Genomic DNA, 20,156 nt, shown 5'->3' on the forward strand with positions numbered 1-20,156 from the left:
ATTTTTTCTTCATGAAAATATGACCTTTCCTAGCCAACCAGTTCAGCTGCCCTGACAACTCTATCACTAGGCAACCTGCATATGACTAAAACAACCCACAACTGATAGAATGCATATTGCCTGGAAAACTATAAAGACCTGATCAACACACCATACTTTGTGCTTCCCTAATATGGAGCCTAGAAACTTGCTAGTTATGAGCTGTTAGTTCCTGTGGGTATGAAGCTATCATCTATAGCTGTGCTGTGTATAAGTTGCCTTGCTCCTGAGCCCAACTGCTATGCTAGACCACCACAAAGATCATGGCAAAAAAGAAATACCTAGGCCAGCTCTGATGCAAGCTGTCACTCTTGTCCTGTATGTTTCTGGTATCAAGAATGGCCTATAGCCACGCAGTACTGGCGCACAACTTTAATACCAGCACTTTGGGAGGCAGAGACAGGCAGATCTCTGAGTTCAAGGCCAGCTTGGTCTACAGAGTGAGTTCCAGGACAATCAGGGCCACACAGAGAAATACAGAAAAACCAAAGGCTGTCGGGGAGCCATAGCTGTCTATTTTCCAGAACGTTTCACTAACCCCACCTATCTCTAGGACTTGATTCTTTATCTTATCTGCTCCAATACACCATTCTAAAATAATCCATTGATTCTCATATTATTGCTTTTCAGCCCCTTATCCTGATTTCCCTTCATATACCTGATCACCAACAGAGATCATATTAATATAATGCAGGGTTTTGCTCCAGTGTTGGCTACAGGACAAGGTTTGGCCTCCTCTTTGTGTTGTTGTTTCTAACACTGGCATAGCAGGATCTCAAATGATGCTTAGTGTACGAAGGAATATCTGCACATTCCCTCTTACCTCCACTCTGAGATGCTTTTCTTCTCCTCCACAATTTCCTATCCCATCCTTTCATTTTCTTACACATCGTATTTCATACCTCCTTCATGTTCTCCACAGTACTTAAATAATCCATTTCTATTATAAATAAAACCCGTATTTCTGATCTCCATTTGAATAGTCTATGACCAACGTAATAAGTGGTAGGATGTAAGAGGCAAAACTGTTAATGAAGAAAACAGCTAAGTATTTTGAGTAAACACTATAAGCATGATTTAGGCTAAAATTAATTGCTTTGCCTCATGCTTTGATAACCTCATAAAACATCATTACTAATGTATTTAACATTAGTCTCTAATAACCTAATTCTAATTACAATTTCTAACTATTTAGTTGTTTTGTGTGAATGTATGTGTGAGCACATATGTGTGCAGGTGCACATGCAAGAGTATACATATTCACATGGAGTAAAGTTGACAACTTAAGGCATCATTCCTCAGGAGCTATCCACACTGGTTTTTGAGACATGGTCTCCATCAGCTTGGACCTTGCCAAGTTGCCCAGAAAGCCTAAGGGTCCTCCTATCTCCATTTCCCCAGGGCTTGAAAGTAGCATGTGCCAACACACCTAGCTTTGGTGTCTGTTTGTTTTGCTTGCTTGTTTGGTTGTGGTTTTGTTTTGACACAGGGTGTCTCTATGTAGTCCTAGCTATCCCAGAACTCTGTGTAGACCCAGCTGGCCTTCAGCTCACAGAGGTCCACCTGCATCTGCATCAGCAGTGCTGGGATTAAAGCTGTGCACCATCCCTCCCAGCTACAACTAGCTTTTCACGGGGCTCTGCGGACCAAACTTGGGTTCTCATGCTCTCGTGCAAGCACTTCAATAACTGAGCCATCTCTCCAGCCCCAAACTACAGCTCTTTACAACATCTTATCCTTTTGCTATCTATTTAGCGAGTTACTTATAACGGGAATTTGTGTCTGTTATCTTAAACACTCTCCTCTCTGCAGTGCATGCTGTAATGGTGACTAATTGTTCAGCCGTAAAACTACCTCTTAATACAATAGTAAGTGAAGAGTAACCATCTTCACTCTGAATATCTGAAAAATAAAGAATAAAAACTCTATATATCTAAACTTAAACCTGAAAGTTATTTTATATTATATTTTGGATGGATAATACATTAAACAAAAATCCATAACTGCATAAATGTATTAAATAATAAATTCAATCAATTCTTATGTTAATATGCACTACACATCTAACTATAACAGAATGACCAAAGAACTGAATTTTTCCATTCACTACTTTTATAATGCATTGTAAACACATTATTGTTTTTCCACTCATTGGGGTTTATCTTCTTTAAAAATCTATATAACCCAATAAATTGTAATTATATTCCTAAAATATGAATGGAAACTACAAGGAATTTCCCTAAGGGAACTGAATGAAATAAGCTTTTTCTTTGTTTCTCACTAGAGACGTAGGAATGAATAGTAGGCCACCTGTCAGACACAGACTGACTGGCTTCCTTAGTGAAGGAGGCAGTAGCAGGGTAATCCATCACTCCAAGCACACACACTCCCACAGTCTGTGGGATAATAGTGTTGTATCTGACATAGATCTGAGATGCTAGGACCTACAAAAATATCTTCACAACCTAATTAAGTCACTTGTATACTAGTCACTGAAAGCTTTTTCCTATTACAGTACTGATTTTAATCAAGATCATCTCCCATAAGTAAAAGTAAACTATAAAGATAAATGAATAGATTTAGAATCATTACTATTTTAAAGGATTTTTACTCACTACAGAGACACAAATGCCAACCTATAACACGAATCTTAAACAGTCTTATAGACAGTGCCAACTATTGGGGTGAATTCTGAAAGATCGGAGAAACAGAACAAGTCACAGCCAACCTCACCTCGACAACTGCTCATCAGTTCCTGTTTCCACAAAACTTCAGACTGAAAGCCTCTGAGTCCTCACCAGAATGGATCTCAACTGAACTGCTGCTGAAAGCCTAAAAGTTTAAAAGCCTCTAGTTCCTGGTCCTCACGCCTTATAGACCTTTCTGCTTCCTGTCATCACTTCCTGGGATTAAAGATGTGTGTCTTTCCCAAGCAAGACAAGAGATCTCAAGTACTAGGATTAAAGGTGTGTGACACCATGCCTGATTCTGTTTCCAGTGTGGCCTTGAACTCACGGAGATTCAGATGGATCTCTGCCTCCTGAGTGATAAAATTAAAGGTGTGTGTGCCACCATTTTCTGGCCTCTATGTCTATCTAGTAGCTGTTCTGTTCTCTAACCCTCAGATAAGTTTATTAGGATATACAATATATCAAACCACACAAACCTACAAAAAAAATTAGTTTAACTCTAATTTTCCAAAACACAACAGTTTTCTTTTAATGTTCTCAAAGTGGGAGAAAGTTAAGAACTCCACAGCTCTTTACCACATTAACTGAAGTCTATAACACAGCACACACAAAAATGGCAACAACTTTCTCATTTTAAAACAGGCTTTAGAAAACTAAATCCCACAGTGCCCTCTGCTGTTTTTTGTTTTGTTTTGTTTTGTTTTGTTTTGTTTTGTTTTAGATTTATTCACTTTTATCCATGTGTGTGCACATGCTTGCATATCTGCATGTAATCTGTATGCAGGTGCCCAAGAGGACAGATGAGGGCATCAGTTCTCTTGGTACTGGAGTTATAGGCAGTTGTGAGCACTAGAGTACTAGAACCAAATCCAATTCCCCTGGAAGAGCAACATGCACAATTAATCACTGAGCCTTCTCTCCAGCCCCCCACTCTTCTTCTTGCTGTCTTGTAAAGAAACTAGAACGATTTGGAAGATGAATGCTAGCTATTCGACTTCTTTCTAAACTACACACTCAGCTTGACCAACGAAAAGAATACACCTGTATAAATGTTTAACATATTAAAATTTTCATCCAATACATAGGTAACCTCTTCCATGTATGACTAGTTCATATTTAAGTAACTATAATATTCTATTATACACCCCCCCCCAGCTGTTTTTCTTACTGGATTCTTTTATAACTGACTTTAGGAGTTGAGAAAAAACAGAAAAAGAAAAAAATTACTATTGTAAGCTGTCTAATTAGACTTAAGGTCCACTCAACAGGGGAGAAATCAAGCCTAGTACTGGAAACCTAGTCAGCTAGTGAGGTCATAGACATGAGAAAAGAATCTACTTCTGCCATTTGCTAAAAAAGCATAATTCCTTACCATATTCTAAAACTTATTCTTATAGCCACAGATAAGTGCATACTCCTCATCACAGAAGACTCTCTTTACACCAAATGGAAATCATTATAGAAAGCCAGAAATGGACAGAACATGGAGAGAACAAGATTATGGGAGCCCAGCCCCGACAGACACATCTATATCATAGCTCCTATATCGTGGCTTAGAAAACATTGAAGAAGAATGTGCAGAAGTACTATAAGAGCCAGAACACCAAGAAGTCAGCTGTGAAAGAGCCCCTACTAGAAATGGCTGCATAAACAGGACTGGGACAATGGCTGCATCAGTGGACACATTAATGTAGAAGGGGGAATTTTTCATAGGGCCCCATCCATAGACAAAGAACCACAGACAATGAGTTCTGGGAAGAGAATTAGCCTTTCCTAGGAAAGAGCCCCTTTTTTGGTGTCCAATGCAGTGTTCAGCTCTGAAACCATATACACACAAACAATAAAATGAACTCAGCAAGTTGCACTTATATACTTGTATACAAACATACAAACATACATACATACATACATACATACATAAACAATAATAATCAAAGGAAAAAAGGCTACGAACCTGGAAGTGGGAGGGCAGTGGGAAGGGTTGGAGGGAAGATACCTGAGAGGGACTAGGCGTAGGAAATGGGGGCAGGGGGTGATATAAAAATACTCTTTCAATTTAAAACTTTTTTTTTTTTTTGGTTTTTTGAGACAGGGTTTCTCTATGTAGCTTTGGTGCCTTTCCTGGAACTCACTTGGTAGCCCAAGCTGGCCTCGAACTCACAGAGATCCGCCTGGCTCTGCCTCCCGAGTGCTGGGGTTAAAGGCATGCACCAACACCGCCCAGCCCTTAAAACATATTTTAAGACAAAAAATTTACTGTTGTAAGACAGGTAGAAACTCCACAAAGAGAGGAAAGTATCTTGAGATTTTCCAACACCTGCCTAGAAGGCATGCCTACAGCTGTAGAGAAGTAAGTGTATGCACTGTGAACGCGCATCTTACTCTTGGTTACCGTAGGCCTCACCTAACTACAATAAATGATAACATTTTACTATCATTACTGGGAAATATATTTTCAACAGATTATTTCCTCATTATTTCGTCCTTTTAAATATCAATGTTATGTATGTTTATGAGACACATGTAGTATTAATAAATAAAATGTATGTAATTACAAATAAATATATGTATTAGAAATAGATACTAATTTTTTTAATCATCTATGGAATGTGATCCACGAAACTTCCATTAAAAGCCGTGGAGATCAGTTTGTTCTTACTATCAGATCCAAGTCATAGAAGAAAGCATTTCATTTGAGCTTGTGGTCCCAGAGGCTTAGAGTCCATGACCTTCACAGCAGGGAGCACAGCAGCAGGCAGATACTGGAACAGTAGCTGAGAGCTCATGTGTTGAAATGAAACCATGAGGCAGAGACAATGGGAATGGCAGAGTCTGCCCCCAGTAATACAGTAGCTCCTCTAACAAGGCCACGCCTCCTAATCCTTCCAAACTGTTCTGTCAATTGGGGACCAATTATTTAAACACATGAGCCTGTGGGCGCCATTCTCATTCAAACTACCACAACAACTATACAAAGCCCCCCACCACCACACTGAAATACAGAAACAGAAACCAAAAAGGGGCTGAGGACTTTATTATCAGTTATTCTGATCAGTTAGCTAGGCTTTCCTTTCTGCTCTTTTAAGAGAAATAGATGGATGATATACAGACAGTAGTGGGGATGGATGGATGGAAGGGACAGTCTGGAGGATGGATGTGAGTAAGAGAGAGCTTTCACCTAGTAAGCAAGCATCCACAATACCGGGTTTTGATGCCTAAGGCAGGAAACAAAGAAGATGGCAAGTAGCCGTCCTGGGAGGAAATTAATCAGTGCCCCTCCACAAATGCTTCTTCTATACTTCCATAATTTTTAATATTACTTATACGTTGTCTTCCATATTTAATTTTCCATCAAGTGTTCATTATTTATCAGATACTAGATACTGAATAAATAATGACGGGATTTTTTTTTTTAAATATACATGCCTCATCCCACACCCCAAAAAACTGTTCTTTATTTTCTTCTAGTACTGAGTATCAAAGCTAGGCTCTGTGTGTGCATGCTAAAGTGGTGCCCCTGAGCCACATCTGCAGCCCATACATGACACAAAGCAAGCCTCCTTCTGTGTACATATACAGCAGAAGCCCAGGTCCCCTCCCTTGGGCTAATTAAAGGGAGAAATATCCATCCTCACCAGCAAGGAGCCGAAAGTTAAAAGAAAAGCTATTTTCCAAAGACCAGCATAGAGTGAGAGGATCGTGTTACTAGAAAACACTTTGATTTTTATGCTTATCCTTTCATCTTCTCTTTTCCAAAAGTGGCCTATATTTTTAAATAGGAAGTTTTTATTATTTTCCTAATTTTATTTACATGCCTATTTCCTAAAAAAATAAAATAATAATAAAGGGAATTGATTTTTTTTTTTTTAGAGTCTCTCTTAAGGCTTAGTTTAGTGTTAGTTTACTGCATGAGAACTTAATGTAATAATTAACCCATAGATTTGAAGCCATCTCACCCAAAAGTGCTTTTGTTTGTTTGTTTGTCTAAGTAGTTCTGACCAACTCAACATCTGCGTTAAATGAAGACCCACTGAGCCGCAGGTGACACCTCCAAGAAGGGGTAACTGATCTGCAGGTTAACACAAATTCATAATGTTCCCTTAGCCTCTGGATTTGGGGGGGGGGGGGTGGGGAGAGAATACCCTGGCAATTAAAAGGTTGAATTCCAGCCAAAGCACTAATTTACCAATGATAATAAGAGTGATATTTCACAGAGGAAAAGGGAGGGGTAGGAAGTAAAAGAAGAGAGGAGGAAGGGGCAATAGAGGGAGGACTTCACATCTGCACACACTTTACGTTACAGGTACAATGCAAATGTTCTGCCTGTCAGAGGAGGTAGTGTCACCGTCCGAGTCTCCAGGTAGAAACCAGAGGCCCACACAGGTTAATAACTTCCTCAAGAATACAGCAGAGGCTACAACAGCTCTCACTCCAGAATAGATGCCTTTAATCAGTACACTGTATGAAGTCCATAGGTCTAATGTTCGTCAAGCTTTAAGGTACAACTTTATGTGAACTGTTTTAGGTCCTACCACGGATACCACTAGAACCAAAACAGCTGGAAATCAACCCTAGACACTGCAAGAGAGCCAGAAGAAAAAGGTCAGTGCCCAGGCATCCATAAAACAGGTATAAAATGGCTAAGAGTAATTGAGGATATGAGGTTGGATATCAGAATAGATGAAGGAAGTAAACAGTACAGTAGCGAGAACAGGAGTTACAGAAACCATTCAAGGGCTGAGACGGCTCAGTGTGTAGAAGCACTTGCTATGAAAAAAGAAGACTTGAGTTTAGAATCACAGAACCCACACAAAGCCTGGCACAGTACCACACATCTATAATCCCAGTGCTCCTAAGGGGAGAGGGGAGGAAAGACAGGAGAATCCTTGGAAAAGTGCAGTCAGCTAGCCTTGACTACACAACAGCAAACAAGACCCTGTCTCAGAACAACAGGTGAGGACCCGCACCCAAGGTTGTCCCCTGACCTCTGACACATGCACTGTAGCTCCTACATACCCACACTCACAGACATGAACACACATATACATAACACACACACACACCCACACACACACACACACACACACACACACACATTATTCACATATATGCAAAGAAAGAAAGAATACAGAGGGAGGGGGAGGGGCGAGTTAGTTTAAATTTGGAAAAAAAAAAAAAACAGAAAGGATAGAAACAGCTTTCATGGCAATTAAGTTGGACCCTGAGATAGAGCAGGATTTCATATAGTAGAGAGAAGGAAAGAGATTCTCAAAGGAAAAAAAAATAACAGAACAAAGGAAAAGAGTCAAACATAAAGTAACTGTTTAGGAGGAACAGTTCTGGATAACAAGGTGGGGATATGTACCGAGTGGCAGAGAAAGATACAAACCAGCTGGCTGGGATTAAGCTGCTGGCCTTTGGGCAGTAGACTCAGGAGTTTGAACCCCTGCCTTTACCTAAAATACAAGGCCAGATCTCCAGGAAAAGAACAAAAGGGAGGTGGACTGCTAACGAAATGCGAGCTGGGAACCATTAGCACATAACTGAGAAAATCACACAGTAATGTCGGTGAGCAAAAAACAAGAAACAAGGAGTAGCTTAAGCAGCTTGGTTCTTGTGAAGCTGGAGGCAGTAAGTCCCTCCAGCCTGCTTTGTGCTCCTCAACCTCATCCTTCGCGCTGCACACAATCACTACCTTATGTGCTTCTCCTCTGGAGGCTCCTATGGTAACAGCCAAGTTCATTCATCTTCGTTCTGCCAGTGTCTGGCTTAGTGAAAGGTGCCATACGACAAACATGTGCAGAACACAACGTCTGAGTTGTGTTAGAGATATGACTGAAGAACAAGCTAGAGTCTAAACCCTGCTTCCCAGAAGGCTACAGCGATGAAGTGAGTGGACTGTTGAACTCTCAAGAGAAAACACTACTGAGTCACATCTACCTAGATTCTAAGACATGGACTGAGCTACACTTGTTAGGACCTGAGTCACTAAGCAGCACTGGGTCCAACACTCAGAGGCCTTCTCTGCCTTCTGTCTATCCCCAGCTGGGCAGCTGTTCCTGGAGACAAAATTGGCCATTCTCACCCTCTTTTATTCTGGGCTTGGGGCTATCCTTTTGATCCTCCGATGGTAACAGTTGAGTTAGACAAGGGGTAAAGTCCTTTCTCTGTCTAAGTCACATGCTCTGGACCAAATTCCAAGAGTGTTCTGCCCAAGGAATTACAGCACCTAAGAATCTGACAACACAAAAGCCTCCTGGCCAAGTTTGAAAGTATTTTACCCCATTGGAGGCCAATAAGTCTAACAGAAGAGGTGAGGGTTCTAAGTTAGAAGCAAAGTGTAGTATTTGTGGTGCTCACAAATACTCACAGCAGTCCCCCCTTCTCCGTAAGTCTTACAAGAATAAAGTGAGTGATCAGTGGGTTATGTTACAGAGGAGAAACAAAGAGCTTGTGGAATCACTGATTTTAAATGGTATACAAACCTCCTCTTTGTTGGAACAAAGATCTCATCTCTCATGATTGCTTAGTACAAATATGTGGTGGCCCTCAAAGGGAGTGGATGGCACTATTAGGAGGTGTGGCCTTGATGGAGGAAGCGTATCACTGTGGGGGTGGGCTTTGGGGCCTCTTTTACTCAAGCTTCCGTCAGTGTGACTATAGGTCGACTTCCTGTTGCCTGTGAGTTGTAGGACTCTCAGGTCCAGCACCACATCTGCCTGCATGCTGCCATGCCCCCCGTCATGATGACAATGGACTGAACCTCTGAAACTGCTAGTGAGCCATCCCAGTTACGTTTCTTTATGTGAGTTGTCGTGGTTCACAGCAATAAAAATCTGAACTAAGAGAAAATATTACCCTTAAAAAAGGTAAAAATGTTGATGTTCTAAAATCTTACCAGAATATCCTGAGAGATATAAATAGTACAGTGTGTGGGTTAAACAATGTCCCTTAAAAAGACATGTAAAAGTCCTAAACCCCTAATACCTCTGAATGCGGTGGTATTTGAATATCATCCCTTTGCGGATGCAATTAAGAATCTTAGAATGGGATCAGTCTAGGATGTCTTAGAATGGCTGCTATAAGGAAAGGGCAGATCGGATGAAAGAGGGGAGGGCCACTATCTAACAGCATTAAGAACTGCCTACAGCCAGAAGACAAAAACAATGAACAGCTCTCCCCCAAGATCTCAGACAGATAAGCACCAGTGACAACTTAAGCTCCAACTCTTGACTCCCAAAATATGAGAACAAATTTCTGTTGTTTTCAGTTTCCAAGTTGTGATGGTTTGCAATGGCAGCCCAGGAAGCCATGATTCCTGGGACAGGTGTCTCATAATACTTCATCCTCCACTTGTATTGTGCTTTATACACAGATTGGCATTTCCTCTGCCAAAACTCACAATGATGTCAACCACAGATTAAAGAAGTCACCAGGATTCCTGCCAAGAAAACTAATTTAAGAGTATCAAAATTCCATGATGCCACTTAAATTCCTAGATATACAGCAGGATTTGGCTGTGTCTTTAATACTCTGGAAAATTTACAAAAGCAAATTACAAGTTTAAGAAAAAAGCTGTAGGTGTAGCAAGTGGAGGGCACTTGCCTAGCATGCATGAGGCCCTGGGTTCAATCTTTAGATTTAAAGTCTACTTGGTAGGGAAGCCAAGAAGATGGGCTGAACAGATGGCTCAATATTGAAGAGCACTGGTTGTTCTTCCAGAGGACTGGAGTCAATTCCCAGATCTCACCTAGTAAGCTCACAATGTGTATCACTCCAGTTCCAGGGGGCCTGATGCACCCTTCTGGCTTCCAAAGGCACCAGGCACAGACATGATGTACAGGTAGACATGCAGGCAAACCAGCTAGACACATAAAATAATGTCTTTTGTTATTGTTCTTAAGTCAGTGGACAGTTATTTGGCATATGAGAGTAGGTAATGGCTGTCATGAGACATGATGAGGTGTTCCCTTATGTCCCATTAAAAGATCCAGCAATGTTCAGCTTTCTCCTCCTCTGGAGGAGGAGGGGGCATAATTAAGAAACACTAAGTATGGAAACCAAGAGAGTCATGCAGAATTCATTCATAACTGTAACAGACCACTGGCTGTCCTTACAGAAATTCCAACAGTCTCTGTTTTGGACAGATCCCATTTGTCAAGGGCTACAGAGGCATTAGATGATGGGTCCACAGCAGGGCAGTGGTGATGCACGCCTTTAATCTCAGACTTGGGAGGCAGAGGCAGGCAAGTCTCTATGAATTCGAGGCCAGCCTGGTCTACAGAGAAACTTCCAGGATATCTGGGGCTACTCAGAGAAAGTCTATGTCAAAAATAAAAGTATAATAAATAAAAAGTGAAAGCTAAGATGAAAAAGAAGATGGGCCCCATTATGATCATGCTCAACTGGTGTCACTTATATCCCACATACTAATCACCAGGGAGAAAAGGGTTATGGTTTGAGGGTGAATATATAAAGGGTTAGTTGCCAGCTGATGGACTTTAGAGAGGTCACTGTATCCTGAGTGGCCCAGGTGGACAAAGGAGGCTGGGGGATGTCTTTCTGTACACTGTGAGTATGTGCTGCTCTGATTGGTTGATACGTCAAGCTGCATTGGCCTATGGAGGGGCAGGATGGAGCCAGGAGGGAAAACCCAGGAGAGACAGTGAGAGGAGAAGGAGAGGGGCAGCACACACGACAATACATAGATTAATAGAAAAGGGTAATTTAAGATAAAAGAGCCAGTTAGCAAGAAGCCTGCCACAAGCCATACGGTTGGTAATGGATATAAGCCTCTGAGTGATTATTTTATAAATGGCTGCGGGACCTTGGGGGGGGGGGCAGAGTGGGACTGGAGAAATTCCGGCTACAGGGATGGGGCGGGGTGGTAATGACTCTGAAAGACTTTTCTAGTCTCCAGCCCATTTCTCTTGGCTTCTCTCTCTGCCTCCCACCCACCATGAAGCAGCCACTTTGCTCTCTTAGCCATTAAGTTATGTCTCACCACTTACAAGCCCAGAAGCAAAAGAACAAAATGACCATGAAAGTTCTAAAAACAGTAAACCAAATCAGTCTTCCCCTTTTAAGTTGGTTTTCTCAGCTACCCTATCAGTGAGACAAAAAGTAGCATACAGAGAATCAGGAATTATCACCACTGCTGGCCCACTGGGAGGCAACTTTGCTATGTGATGCCTGGTGATTTCAAACCCAAGTATCAAGTCTTCAATTTATACTTACTTTCTGGATTCTGTAGCCAAACAGTTGAGACCAACTTCTGTGTTGGTCATTCTGTTGCAAAATAACTAAAAACACTTCTTGAAAAGCCCCAAGGAAGTACCTAACAAAGGTTTCCACTAAGAGAACTGTTAGGATACTTTCTCTACTGTTAAGGAAATCCATGATTGAAGGAGGAAAAAGAAGCAGAGGAGGAGGGGGAAGAAGAGGCTAGTCAACATGTGGACATTTCTGAAAAGAGTAACACTCTCTGAGAAAGGCCGGGACAAGTCCTGGGGAAGAATTCCAGAGGCTCTGCTCACACAGTAGATGAATGGTCCTGGGGTGGTACTGCCCAGGAAGACTTCTGGTGGGACAGGACTTTTTTAGAAAGTAACCAAAATTTTTCAAAATAGAAAAAAAATAGCAAAAAAAAAAAAGGAAGGAAGGAAGGAAGGAAGGAAGGAAGGAAGGAAGAAAGAAAGAAAGAAAGAAAGAAAGAAAGAAAGAAAGAAAGAAAGAAAGAAAGAAAATAGCTAAAATAAGAATAGGAAGAAAGAAAATATTTTTGTTTACCTGTTTTATTTTAAGCTGCTACTTCAAAAGACTAAAAATTTTATGAATAAGTTTAATTTTCAAATTAAACCATCAATTCTAATAATCTTTGCAGTGTTTTAACAAATACATATAAATTAAATGTGAAAAATGTAAACTAAAATTTATAAATAAAGGTAACAATGGGGCTGGAAAGATGGCTCATTAACTAAGGGAATCTGATGCTCTTCCAGAGGACCTGGGTTCAATTCCCAGCACCCATGTGGCAACTCACAATTGTAACTCAAGTTCCAGATACCATCTGATGCCCTCTTCTGGCCCCCTCAGGAACCAGGCAGATAGGCACAGTCAGTCACATGGTGTGCAGAAATACAGCCAAGCAGAACATCCTTATGCATTTAATTATTTTCAAGTAGCCCGTGGGCCAGTGAGATGGCTCAGCAGATAAAGGCACTTTCCGCCAAGCCTGCTAATCTGTGTTTGATCCCCAGAACCCATGAGGTAGAGGAAGACAGCTGCCTTGTCCTCTGACCTTCACAAACACTCAGCAGGTACACCCACCTGCACCTGCACCTGCACACACAGTTCTTTTTAAATAAACATCCCCGTTATGAAACTGTAATGTGATGTGCCAAGGACACACTGCTCTGCAGCTGTTATCCTTTCAAAAAATGTATAACCTGATACTAGTCATGAGAAAGCATGAGCCAAACCCAAATTAAACAACATTCTACAAAGTAACTGACCAGTGTCCTTCAAAAGCATCAAAATCATAAAGCACAAGTAAAGCTCTAAGAACCATGAGAAGATAATAATGATGATGTATTGTGCATTTCAAATACGAGAAGAAAGGAGTTTAAAAGTTTCCGTCATAAAGAAGTGTTTGCGGAAATATGCTGATTCAAACATTTTAGAATGTCACATGCATTAAAGCATTATATAAGATCATATATATGATATATATCATATATATATATCATATATATATATGATATATATATCTTGAATTTTTGCTTTTTTGTCAGAGTCAAAAAGAAAAAGTAAAATTACTAGAGTCCTCGAGAGGGGTAAATGGAAAATTACTAGAGATAGTATGCTGGTTTGTGTTTTGTTAACTTGACACAAGCCTCGGTCATTTGGGAAAAGGAATTTCAATTGGGAAAATGCCTCCATTAGAAAATGCCTCCACTGGCCTGGCAGTGGTGGCACATGCCTTTAAACCCAGTACTCAGGAGGCAGAGCCAGGCAGATCTCTGTGAGTTCAAGACCAACGTGGTCTACAGAGTGAGCTCTAGGACAGGCACCAAAACTACACAGAAAAAACCTGTCTCAAAAAAACCAAAAAGAAAAAAAGGAAGGAAGGAAGGAAGGAGGGAGGGAGGGAGGGAGGGAGGGAGGGAGGAAGGAAGGAAAAGAAAGAAAGAAAGAAAGAAAGAAAGAAAGAAAGAAAGAAAGAAAGAAAGGAGGAAAGGAGGAAAGGAGGAAAGGAGGAAAGGAGGAAAGGAGGAAAGGAGGAAAGAAAGAAAGAAAGAAAGAAAGAAAGAAAGAAAGAAAGAAAGAAAGAAAGAAAATAAATGCCTCCATTAAGCCAGTGGTGGTGGCGCACACCTTTAATCCCGGCACTCAGGAGGCAGAGGCAGGCGGATCTCTATAAGTTTAAGGCCAGCCTGGCCTACAGAGTGAGTGCCCAGCCTGGTCTCCTGAGTGAGTTCCAGGATAGTCAGGGCTACACACAGAGAAACCCTGTCTTGAAAAACCAAAACACAAAAACCAAAAAGAAAATACCTCCATTAGATTGGCCTGTAGGCAAGTCTGTGTGGAATTTTCTAGATTTGAGGTTGATGTGGAAGGAGCCAGTCTACTGTAGGTGGTGCTACAGCTGGGGAGTGGGCCCTGGGATGTATAAGAAAGCAGAGTGAGCAAGCTGTGAGGAGCAAGCCAGTAAGCAGCACTCCTCTATGGACGCTGCATCAGCTCCTGCCTCTAGGTTCCTGACCTGCTTGAGTTCCTGCCCTAATTTACTACAGTGATAGATATTACCTGGAAGTGTAAGCTGAAATAAGCCCATGCTCTGCCCTGCCAGCTGCTTTTAGTCATGGTGTTCCATTACAGCAAAAGAAACCTGAGACACAGAATCTATATTAAGATGATGAAAAGGTTTTGGGTTCATATAGTGCTGATGACTATGATAACACTACAAATCTAAATGCCACAAAATGTGTCTTAGTCACTGTTCTATTGCAGTGAAGAGACACCATGATCAAGGCAGTTTACAAAAGAAAATATTTAACTGGAGGCATGCTTACTGTTCCTGAGGGGTAAAGTCCAAGACCATCACACTGCAGAGAAAGGCAGCAGGCAGGCAGGCATGGCAATGGAGCAGTAGCTGAGGGCTTACAACTAATCCACAAGCAGCAGACAGAGAAAGAGAGAGACTGGGCCTGGTGTGAGCTTTTGAAACCTCAACGCCCACCCCCGGTGACACACCTCCTCCAACAATACCACACCTCCTAATCCTAAACATCCACCAACTGGGAACCACACATTAATATATGAGACTATGGGGACCATTCTCATCCAAACTACCACAGGATGCAAACTTACAACACAGTTAAAATGATGAATATGTTCTTAAATATGTTATCCCAACGCAAAAACTAAGGTAAATCTGCCAAGAAACTTACCCATATAAACAAACAAACCAGATATGTTTCTATTGAGCTGATTTTTCTAATCCTTTTTGCAAGGCCAGTGGGCTTATTGCATACCTATTTTTATTTTGTTTGTTGGAATAGCTTTTTCTGAAAATATCTCTTGCTTTTCAGAAATAAAATTTTGCCAGATCTTGCAACCAAGTTAATAATATGCCCTGAGACCATTTAAAACTATATACTTAATCTGTTTCCCTACTATATATTCACTCTGTTAACTTGCCTTTCAAAAAACAATATAACCCTTAGAACCTAACTCTGCCTTGAACTTCACAAGCAATCAGTTTTTACAACATAAGCTAAACTCTGATCTTTAATATTAAACTATGCATTCTTCCATGCCTCAGAATAGTTGTGTGTGTGAGAGAGAGAGAAAGAGAGACAGAGACAGAGAGACAGAGACAGAGATGGGGGAGGAGGAGGAATCATTTATTGAAATCAGCCAACAGGTTAAAAGTAATTTTATAAAAAACAGTATCTACCATATGGAAGCAACATGTAGATATAGTTTAATAACATCTCTCTGTGGTTTTAAGTATTACTCTGGGTCATTTGAGGTCAGTAAAATAATTCATTTCCTTGTAAGATTCTGCTAAAATTTTCTGTAAAAAAGCATTCCTCATTTTTTTTCCCATTCCATGTTTTTTTGTGCTATTCAATAAATATTGAGAAAAGCCCTTTGTTAGGGACAGACTTCAGACACAGACAACAGACAGAAGACAAATGGGCAGATGGAAGACACAGGGAGAGAGGGGAGATTTCAAATGTGGGCTTGCTCTTGGTATACTCCAAGAGGAAGAACACTTTTTCATCCTTTATTGCTGTACTGATATATTTTTTTTCTGAATTTTTTTTTCCTTGAATGGTCCTGAAACTTCTATTCACTCCATCTCAATGTCCTTTCTCCCCATCTTTTCATTAGGCTTCAAACACAATTTTTTTTAAAAATTAAAGAAAAGGAAAAAAAAAAACCCTCAGCAGAGGAAAAAAGTAAATACATGCCAGTACCACCTTCAAATCTGCCTTTCTAACTGAAAAAGGAAGAGCCATCAAGAGAAGTAAGAATCTGGTCGTAGGAAGGAAAAGGATTCAGCAGATATGAGCCTGACCTTAACGTGGGCAATAACGAGCTGGGCGTGGTAGGACACAACTGTCATCCCAGCACTTGGCAAGAGAACTGAAAAAACAATAAATAAAAATGGTTCATCTCAAAATAATTACAAATGGCCACAGCCAAAGATATGAAAAACAATCTATGCATTAGAAACGGCAGAGAAACACCTTGTTACAAATATGTCCCACATACAGTAGAAAGCTAAGGGCCCATATGCTCCTTTGTGCAGTTTGTTACTATGTGCAGCAGCAACAGAAACATTAGCGCCAGAGCAGCTATCCCTGTCACTAAGCATCTGACAATGACAGTATCTAAAAAACAAAAGCACTGAGGCAGGAGACACAGGGCAATGGGTAAAGCACTTGCCACTCAGGGGGATGACCTGAGTTCAAATCCCCCGAGCCTACAAAAAGATAGGCTCTGTAGCTGAGAGTATAATCTCAGATCAGGGGCCCCTTGCTGTGGAATAATCCTTCTGTACACTGTAAAGATTTGTCACTAAAACTGGTTTAATAAAACGGTGATTTTATTAAAGTATAGGCAGGGCAGCCAAACTAAGGATGATGGGAAGGGGAAGGGCAGCCAGCCACGGAACAAGCAGGACGTGTAAAAAAATGAGGTAACAAAGCTGAAGAGATGGTTCAGTGGTTAAGAGTACTTCGCTCTTCTAGAGGACCCAGGTTCAATTCCCAGCACCCACATGGCAGCTCACCACTGTCTGTAACTCCTGTTCCAGGGAATCCAATGCCCTCCTACAGACATATGTGCAGGCAAAACACCAATGTACACAACATAAAAATAAATAAATTATTTTTAAAATGAGGTAACAAACCATGATCCACATGGCAAAGCATAGACAGAAATATGGGTCAAGTGTAAGATTTAGTTAATAACAAGCCTGAGCTATTGACTGAGCAATTATAAGTAACACATTAAGCCTCTGAGTAGTTATTTGGGACCGGGCAGTCAAGACAGGAAACATGCATTTACAGTCCTTAGCCTGGCATATGCAGTAGCAAAGCAAGAAACCTGCCTCAAAGAGGACTACAATGAGGACCAACATCAAGGTTTTCCTCTATTCTCCACACACGTGTATGTACGCATGCGCGCGGGGGGGGGGGGTGGTGGTGTTAAAACAGAGAAAAAAAACACTATTAAAATCACAAAGCTATCTCATTAAATAAAAATGTACAAAAGGAACTTTGGGGCCAGTGTGCGGTCAGCAGCTAAACACTCTTCCTACAAAAGCCCATAGGCCTGAGTTTGATCCCAGGAACACACTTAAAGATGGAAAGAGAGAAACAAAATTGTCCTCTCTCTGCCATATTCATGCCTGGCAGGTGTGCATATGTACACACACATACACACCTTTTTCTCAATTACTTTGTAACTTAAGAACTCCTTTTAAATAATACCAGATTTTAAACTAGAATATTACTTGATTACATAGTCCTTAATTCCATAGGCAATACTAATACTATAAATTATTAATTTGGGGCAAATTAACTTAAGGAATTAATGTGGTTTGATATTTGAAGAAAATGTCTGAGTATAATACTGTAATTCTTTTGGGGAGGGGAAAGTAAATCAAACATTTAATAAACTCTAATGTGTCTTATTTTTAACTGGTCACTCATTAAAGATTTAATTAAGATTAAGGGGGAAATGCCTCTTGGCATATATTATTGCTCAACTTTGAACATATGATTAGCTTACATAACAATTTACAAATCAGCTTTGCTCATTCACCATGAACAAACCATTTTCAAGATTAAACACATTTTCTATGCAAACAGGAAAGAACAAATTAACGATTTTCCTTAGCAATATGCTTTTTAGATGTACAAAAAGTTAAATTTGCAGGATACCTAAATTTTTACCCTAAACAATAAAAAGCAGGCGGCGGTGGTGGTGCACATCTTTAATCCCAGCACTCGGGAGGTAGAGGCAGGCGGGATCTCTGTGAGTTCGAGGCCAGCCTGGGCTACAGAGTGAGTTCCAGGACAGCCGGGGCTATGTTACACAGAGACACCGTGTCTGAAAAAAAAAAAACAAACTAACAGCAACAACAAAGAAAAAAAACACTAAGTCTTGCAGGTTAAATAATCATGGCCCTGGATGAAAGGTTTCCTGCTGTGGCAGGCACGTCCGAGTCCGCCTGGCCGGCAGAGGGCGCCGCGGCTCCCGGGCCGCACTGGCGCCAGCCCCGCCCCCGGCCCCCGCACTCACCGGCAGCGGCTGCACTCGGGCCTACGCTCGGCGTGCTCCACCGGCAGTCCCCACAGCCCGTCGGCGCCCGCGCTGTCCCCCTCGGCGCCTGCGGGAGCCGCCGCCAGCGGGGCGCTGCCGTCCGGCGTCGGCGACCTCAAGGCCCCAGGAGGCCGAGGCACAGACTCGCCGAGCATTGGCGCCTCTTCCTGCGACTCCATGTTGGATGTTAAGAGTCAGGCCGTCGCATTGGAGGAGCGCCGCCGCCGGGGGGCGCCACGCGCTGAAGGAAGCGGTCTGCGCCACGCACGCACGTACGTCACGTGAGGGGCGGGCCCCAGAGGTGCCGTGAAGTCCCGCCCCGTTGCAGAAAGAAAGGAGCCCATTGGTCAGGACGGGAGTGCTTCACCTATAGGCAGGAAGGAAGGCGTGAGCTATGTGGCTAGGCTGGTAAGAATAGGTTTCCTGGGACCGGGAAAGGAGTCACCTCCAGAAGCCACCCAGACACCGAGTCTTAGTGCATTTCTGTGTGTCTAAAAGATAACGTGAGGTTCTATGCAGCAGTGCTGGATTTCAGGACGAGTGCACGCTCAGCCTTAGGTCCCTCGCGCCCTTGATGGCTAAAAGCTGCAAAGGAGCCGTTGCAACCACTGGAAACTGATCCCAGGACTGCTCCAATGACGGTGTGAACTCTTGTTTCTTCTAGCCATCGGACATACCATTTCACATTTGACACCAAATGATTGTTAGGTGATGTATTTAACTCCCCAAGCCAAACAATGGCTACAGTACACGTTGTGTGGTTGAGGAAACACTGCAAACAAGCACTACCATAACGAAGTTCTCGCAACATCCAGTTAACAACAACAACAAAAAAAACCCTGGCAGCTCTGCTTTTAAAAGCCATAAACGGAGGTAGAAATGTTGCTTGCAGAAAATGAGTGATTGTATTTGTTAATGTTTACTAATGTTAATTCTAACAATATACATTTAAACAAAAAACTAGGTTCTCATCAGTCCTCTGAGTTGTTTTGCAGTAACAACTGCCTTGATGCTCTAAATAGACTGGACGTAACTAGGAACAGTAAAAACTAATAAATAAATTTCGCAGCTCTTATCATTTATTTTAGCATTCCATTTTCCATTTCCAGTCACCTAAAAACAAAATGGAGTGGTATACAGGGCTATATTTTAAAGTACTCTTAATTCTTTTCCCCCTGAAAACAGTATCCTTCTTTTATTTGGGGATAGCTTTAAAAGAAGGGGGAAGGGTGGGACAGTCCACTTGGTGAGTGGGTGTAAGATAAGAAACAAACTGGCACATACGTGTGCTTAAATTGGGAAGTGAATAAAACCCAGAATCTGTAGGAAAGAGGGTGAGTCAGAAAATAATGAAATCCTGGCTACAGGTGTAGATTGGAGGACGAGCGATTTTTTAATGGCCAAATTCAATTCTGTTGACTCTGTTTAAATGAAAGGACATTCCTGCGCTTTCATTTCAAGACAGGGAAAGCACTAGTAGGTGGGGTAAGGTTTTTCTGCACTGTCAAATCTGCTGAGAACAGCTGAGTGCTAACAACCATAAACCCATGCTTTCTCAGTAAACCCACACCATATCTCTTGCTC

At 41.5% G+C, this 20,156-nt stretch overlaps 1 protein-coding gene across 1 annotated transcript in view; it reads right to left on the bottom strand.

Moving 5' to 3' along the window:
• Nucleotides 1-18,865, bottom strand: part of Dtwd2 (DTW domain containing 2) — a 61,071-nt gene extending 42,206 nt beyond the window's left edge. The window contains exon 1 of the mRNA XM_036205010.1: nt 18,552-18,865. Within this exon, the coding sequence (XP_036060903.1) occupies nt 18,552-18,751 (200 nt within the window). The 5' untranslated portion in view covers nt 18,752-18,865. The remainder of the gene's footprint in view (nt 1-18,551) is intronic.
• Between the last annotated feature and the right edge of the window lie 1,291 nt (nt 18,866-20,156).

This window comes from Onychomys torridus, chromosome 13 (assembly GCF_903995425.1).
Source record: "Onychomys torridus chromosome 13, mOncTor1.1, whole genome shotgun sequence".
Lineage (NCBI taxonomy): Eukaryota > Metazoa > Chordata > Mammalia > Rodentia > Cricetidae > Onychomys > Onychomys torridus.